Here is a 6,532-nt window from a genome sequence, read left to right as displayed (position 1 = left end):
TCCGGTGGGATCCTGTTTGTGACTAGGGCAAATCCCAGCCGGTAGCTCGATTAGGAAGGGTGAAATTTGCATTATTTATTCACAATGTAAAGCTTTGGTTGCACCACATTAATGCTTGCTTGGGCGTGTTTTGTCGGTATTTGATCCGACAGATGGTGCTGGCTGTGGCGCTACAAGTTCCTTCTATAGAGCTCCTGTCATCAGGATTTGCCGTTTTTATTACCCGATGAAAGTAGGATGAAATGTTAAATGCGTGACTAGTACGGAATTTCATTGGCTCGAAATTTGCTTACGCTTCGTGGAATAAAAAAATACTCCTATCTATTTCTTGGTGCAATCACATGGTAGACCATTTACTTCAATTAGCAAAAAAATGGGATGTGTTTCCTTTGGCTTGTCCAGAATAGCATGTACTATCTAGCAAACCAAACTATCACATCAATTTCACACTATTGAGTATCAGCTGTTGCTTTATCCGTGATAGGATTGCATGCCTGGATCGTACATCAGCTCTTTAAGCCTCCACGGTGTCAGAGGTGATCCGGTGGGATCCTGTTTGTGACTAGGGCAAATCGCAGCCGGTAGCTCGATTAGGAAGGGCGAAATTTGCATTATTTATTCACAATGTAAAGCTTTGGTTGCACCACATTAATGCTTGCTTGGGCGTGTTTTGTCGGTATTTGATCCGACAGATGGTGCTGGCTGTGGCGCTACAAGTTCCTTCTATAGAGCTCCTGTCATCAGGATTTGCCGTTTTTATTACTTGTTCCGATGAAAGTAGGATGCAATGTTAAATGCGTGACTAGTACGGAATTTCATTGGCTCGAAATTTGCTTACTCTTCGTGGAATAAAAAAAATACTCCTATCTATTCTTGGTGCAATCACATGGTAGACCATTTACTTCAATTAGCAAAAAATGGGATGTGTTTCCTTTGACTTGTCCAGAATAGCATGTACTATCTAGCAAACCAAACTATCACATCAATTTCACACTATTGAGTATCAGCTGTTGCTTTATCTGTGATAGGATTGCATGCCTGGATCGTACAGCAGCTCTTTAAGCCTCCACGGTGTCAGAGGTGACGACGAACACTCGGCTCTTGAAAACAGCAGCAGCAATTCTAGTCCTTTTTATATCCTAATTCCACAAGGTACATATCTTCTAGATTCATCCAGTTCTGTTCTCCTCTCTTTGTTTGCTGTTAGCGCGCCAGCTATTCACTCCAGTGCTTTCTCTCTACCAATTTCCCTTCTTCATTACAGATGTTGTACCTATTGAAATGGCACGGTCTAGATTCCTCGACATCATCGTTGACCATTTTATTTGTGAGAATGTTATTGAGGTGGCAGAACCCTCTGCGTTAGAATTTCTCCAGGGCAACGATAAATTAAACAAAAGAAAGCAACAAGAGGCCCGATATGAAGGTGACCCAAGGTTTGCTTTGCCCTTGATGTATATAGCAAACTTGTATGAGACTTTGGTGGGGGACGTGAATGCACGTCTTGCTTCCTTGATTGGATCCCGTGAGAAAACTATAGGGGTAGCTCTTGAAGCTGCCGGCGGCTTGTACAGGAAACTGACTCAAAAGTTCCCCAAGAAAGGTATGATTACTAAACATGAATTTGTATTCTTTTGCGCTGACTTTGACCTTTGTCTTCTCATCCGAGTCTCCTATGATGTACAGGGAATTGTAGCTTCAGGAGGAGGGAGCTCGCTACTTCCAATGCAACAAGGACAAGGTTTCCTGAACTTGTGGTACAAGAAGAAAAGCGAGTCCGTTTTGTAGTAATCAATGGTTTGGTAATCATAGAGAGACCTAGTAATATGAGAATGGAGGACGCAGAATGGTATTTTTCTCTGATTTACCCTTTGTTTCCTTGCTCCTTATGCATGCATTGGTTGTTTACTTGTTACGTATGGGGGACAGTGTAGGAAAATTCTTGTATTTGAACTTTTCATCTGGATTGTCTTTCTGTTATTCAGTTGGTGGACAAGTTTTAAAAATAGTTCCATTTGGCCAAGTTATTCTTCTAGAAACCCAGTTCTGGGAAACTCTTTTCTTGTAGTAAATATGCACTTAAATTGGTAAGCTGCTTTCAAATATCTCTTATAGACCATGCCCTGTGTGCTGTGGTAAGTGAAGTTGATGAAGTTACCATTTTCATATGCTAAATTAATGCATATTCTTGAATCGCAGACTCCTATGCTGTTTGTATTTCTTTGTAATGGATCATATGCAGAACATGTCTGCCTCCATAGGGCTTGACTGAACCAATCAGCAAAATCGTTTCCTCTGAAAGTAACTGCCAGAAATTAACAATATTTTATCCGATGGCTAGTCTAGGATAAATTCCAAATACGAAACTTCAGAAATTTGCTAATATATTCAGATCTTGCGTTAGCTGTCTTGATTACAGTTCCGGCCAAAAGCTTTCTTTATGTTCTCTTACTACTAAAACCATGATGTATTTATTTCAAAGTGTTTTTTTTTTTAAATGTGAAGGTTCAAAAGATTGACCGGGCGAAATGAAGTGGCCATTTCATCAAGAGATTACAAATTCTACTCACCTCGGCATAAGAACAGGCGTACCCCGCTGCCAGCATATGACATTGATGGCACATCCGTAAGTGCATACTAGATTCTTGGAATTTAAGGATGCAGCCAAACCAATTTCATTACGTGTTTGATTGACTCCTTTCGATCTGCCTAGGTTTTGTCAGAGGACGAGACTTCTCCACTGGTTTGTTCTTCAGGATTTCGTCCACCAATTGAGGTAACTCTTCATCCCTGTTCATGACTAATGACAACACCTCCAATTCACAGTGACTTATCCTGCCATTCTAGTTTGTTTGTAAAATAAGATGCCCGTTGTTCACCTACCTACCTCTTCCAGATGCAAAACCAAGAGCAGGCGTCATCGAAGCAACACACCGAGCAGATAGAAAGTCAGCCGTACCTGCACTTCCTTGATCAAACAGAGCATGGCACCATCCAGCAAAACCAACATACCAGTTCTCAGTTCCCCCTGATTCATCCACTCGCATCGGCCTCAAATCTGCCAGATAACCCCCTGCATTACCACTCTTATTTATCTCCGCATGTATCTTCCATGCAAGCTGGAGTACATGGCCATCTTGGAGGGCGAGCGAATATTCTTGTGAGTGATCTTCTTCATTCAGTAATTTGCCAAGTTATGTAGGAAATGTAGCATCAAAGCTTCCATCGTGTTTTGGGAAGCAAAAGCAAGTTCTGTCATGCACGGGTTGTGGTTTCATGTCATCCAGTCTGTAATTTGACCTTTTAAACAACTGAACAAAAATACCACTTACATTCTACAACCAACTGCTTTTTTATAAGAATAAAAAACAGTGGTTATTGCTATTTATTAATTGCATGCATTGCCCTGATGGCGTATTTTGTGTTTCAGCCAAGCAGCCCTGCAAAGTTTTGTGACGAGTGTGGCTCTCCATATCTAAGGGCAACATCCAAGTTCTGCTCAGAGTGTGGCACCAAGAGGCTAGGGATCTAATTTGTTTGATGCGTAATTAGGGATCCTTTTTGTTGGCTCCCAGTTGCATGGAGGTTTTCAGCTCACCATTACTTGAGCCGGCCATGATATTGCTGAATCTTTTAGATAGTGGTTGGTTAGAAACTTAGAATATGCGTACTTTGATTGTTGGACTTTGAGTTTGAACCTGAGCTCACCTGCTTCCTTTCAAAGTAGGTTTTTGACGCAGACATGGATGAATGCAGAGCTGATGTAAGCGACTCCGAACTATTGTGTATATACTCCCCCCTTGCTATAATATAGTGCATATTCAACTTTGACTAAGTTTATTGAGAAAATTTTCTATATCTACAATACCAAATGTATATCATACGAAAATACACATCACGATGAATCTAAATGGTCATAATTTTTTCTACGTACTTGGGTCAAACTTCGCATCATTTATTTTTGAAAAATCTTATATTCACTACATTTTGGCAAGGAGAAAGTACTTTACAAAAAAAATAAGATTGTTGGACTGTTTTTAGAACTTTTTAATGCATAGGCTTGTTTGAAATGTTGCAATATTCTTACACTCTTTTGACATACCCTGAAGAGAACATGTGTTGTGCAATCCATGTACGCCCAACATCACGAAGAACATCATCACGTCAATATAACTTCCATTGAATAATTTACCATATTTCAATCGTCTTTGGCCAGGGTTCCCCCATACCTTAAAGAAGAAAGGGAACTAATCAAGAATATTGATAAAAGATATATGAACAAGATAATCAAAATAACATGAATTATAATAATCCACACACACTTCAACCATGTCTTGAATACCTAAATGGAAGATTAAAGGGATTACAACAAGATGGATGACGGGGGTTGATATTCAAGGTGGCTATGACAATGGTTCTAACTCTCTCATCGTCTTGATCTCCTTACTCAAGAGGATTGATGATGAGGGTTATCTCTAGGGAAAAAAACACCCTCCTAGATCTGATTTGGGGGAGGTCTCCCCTCCGCTTTCTGTGTGTTTGGCATATTTTCCTAACCACGCCCACACCTAAGATATGTCTAATGGTGGCAAAACCGGTTACTGTCCACTCAGAACGACATGAGGGTTCTTTCATTTCTTAATAAGGAAGATGATTGCTGCATCCAATCTCCATATATGATAGGAGAATGCGGATACCCATAAACTTTTTTAGGGTTAATTAGATAGATGCCACTGCAATTTTCGGCTATTTGAGAAACGCCACTACAACTTTCGTCTTTTGAAAAATGACACTACAATTCTATATACATTCCATAAACGCCATTACGTTTAAACACTTATACCGGCTAATATACACTTGTATTTCTAACATAGATACGTATACATGGTGGGCCGCACCCGAAACAGCATAGGAAGGGAACAGTAAAATTAGAAAAGAAATGGGATAAAATTTTGACAGAATAAAATTGAAAAAAATAATATGAAGTCTTAAATATGTTCAACATCTCATAATATGAAGTTCAACATCTCATACATGTTCACATCGTCAAATGTAATGTATTTCTTTCCATTATCAATTTGGTCAGCTAAATCATATTCGGGTTAGCGGCCATGATGTACATCATTTGTTTTTGTCCTAGGTGTCTACGTTATTTGGCTATCTTGAAACTAGCAACCTGAGATGCGGAAACTCAAATCGGTTGAGCAAGCTCCCGTAACACGTACCGAGAACAGACAAAAAAATACAGTTAATTATGGAAGGAGCTGGCTACCCGCCCCAGGATGGCCGTCTTCCGCCGGCGCGAGACCTTTCCGCCACCGGTGTTCTAGAGTTCCAGTCTGGACTGGCCACGATACGGACGAGCGAGATACGAATCTCCATTTTTTGTTCCGGGTGGAGCTTGTCACCATGTCCGAGTGTCAAGCTAAAGTGAATGGGCTCCACCCGTATACATATTTTGGACAAAATACAAGTATATTTTGGTCAGTGTGCATGATTAAATAGGCATCATAGTGTCTATAGAATGTACAGAGAAATGTAGTGGCGTTTTTCGAAAGACGAAAATTTTAGTGGTGTTTCTCAAAAAGCCGAAAATGCAATGGTATCTATCTAATTAACCCACTTTTTGAACCCCCCATACGAGGATGATTCGGCTCATCAATAGTGACACCATGTATGTGTTTGTGTAAGGAGGAAGGCGAAAAATGATATTGGAGGATACTACATATATAGCAAGAAACACGTGGCACATACGAAAAATGCGAGTATCTGAATTTCAAAAAGAAAAATCTAGTTACAAATATAGAGTTCCAAATCTTCAATCATTCTGCAGTCGAAGCAAAAGGAAAGAAAAAAAATCTAGCAGTAGATTTCTCCCTCCGACTCGAACTTTTAAATCGATTGATACCATTTTCCTTTTGAAAAGGGAAAGATTTCAGAGTCCTTTCTGCATCAAGTGATACACACAGTCTCACTTATTATAAAAAATTTCGTCAGTAAAGAAACAACAAAGAGAAGATAATGTAGCAGATCATGTCTCTTAACAAGTACCCGCTCAGTCCTGCAATATAAGACAGTCGTTTTGACAAACTGTTTTTAATTTGTTAAAAGGTTTTATATTGTGAGACCTCAGGGATAGAGTGCTCAGTAGGTTTCCGCAACGTCAGATTTTCATCGCGATTCATGTATTTTTAGTTGCAAGTTGCGTTGTAATTGGGTTTTTTTGCAGCTGCAAGAGCATCTCCAGCCGCGCCCCCCAAAGCAATTTAGGGTGCGTCGGACCAAAAAACCGTTCCAGCCGCGTTCCCTAAACTTGAATTTTGTCCGGCGCGTCCCGATACGGTGTCCGGTGCCCCGAGCCCGTCCCCGTCCCACAGGGGACGCTCCGGAGACGCCAGACACAATGAAAAGCGAGGCGGGGAGTGGCGGGGCCGACTCGTCACCGGCACAATAAATTGTAACCTAACCGTTGTAGGATAACGTTGCATAGAAAACAAAAATTTTCCTACCGCGAACACGCAATCCAAGCCAA

At 40.6% G+C, this 6,532-nt stretch overlaps 1 protein-coding gene across 2 annotated transcripts in view; it reads left to right on the top strand.

Annotated features, from left to right (window-relative positions):
* The window catches only part of LOC124649334 (uncharacterized protein At2g02148), a 5,340-nt gene extending 1,505 nt beyond the window's left edge, over positions 1–3,835 (top strand). The window contains exons 2-8 of one of the 2 annotated variants that reach the window (XM_047188984.1): positions 1,029–1,152; positions 1,265–1,603; positions 1,687–1,849; positions 2,506–2,626; positions 2,714–2,776; positions 2,897–3,160; positions 3,431–3,835. In XM_047188984.1, the coding sequence (XP_047044940.1) occupies positions 1,029–1,152; positions 1,265–1,603; positions 1,687–1,849; positions 2,506–2,626; positions 2,714–2,776; positions 2,897–3,160; positions 3,431–3,532 (1,176 nt within the window). In that variant the 3' untranslated portion in view covers positions 3,533–3,835. Of the gene's footprint in view, positions 1–536; positions 1,153–1,264; positions 1,604–1,686; positions 1,850–2,505; positions 2,627–2,713; positions 2,777–2,896; positions 3,161–3,430 lie in introns of both variants that reach the window. The other variant, XM_047188985.1, reaches the window with a different exon arrangement.
* Positions 3,836–6,532: the final 2,697 nt, after the last annotated feature.

This window comes from Lolium rigidum, chromosome 4, assembly GCF_022539505.1.
Source record: "Lolium rigidum isolate FL_2022 chromosome 4, APGP_CSIRO_Lrig_0.1, whole genome shotgun sequence".
Lineage (NCBI taxonomy): Eukaryota > Viridiplantae > Streptophyta > Magnoliopsida > Poales > Poaceae > Lolium > Lolium rigidum.
The sequence above is the reverse complement of the archived record's forward strand: the minus strand, read 5'-3'. Positions and strand labels throughout refer to the sequence as shown.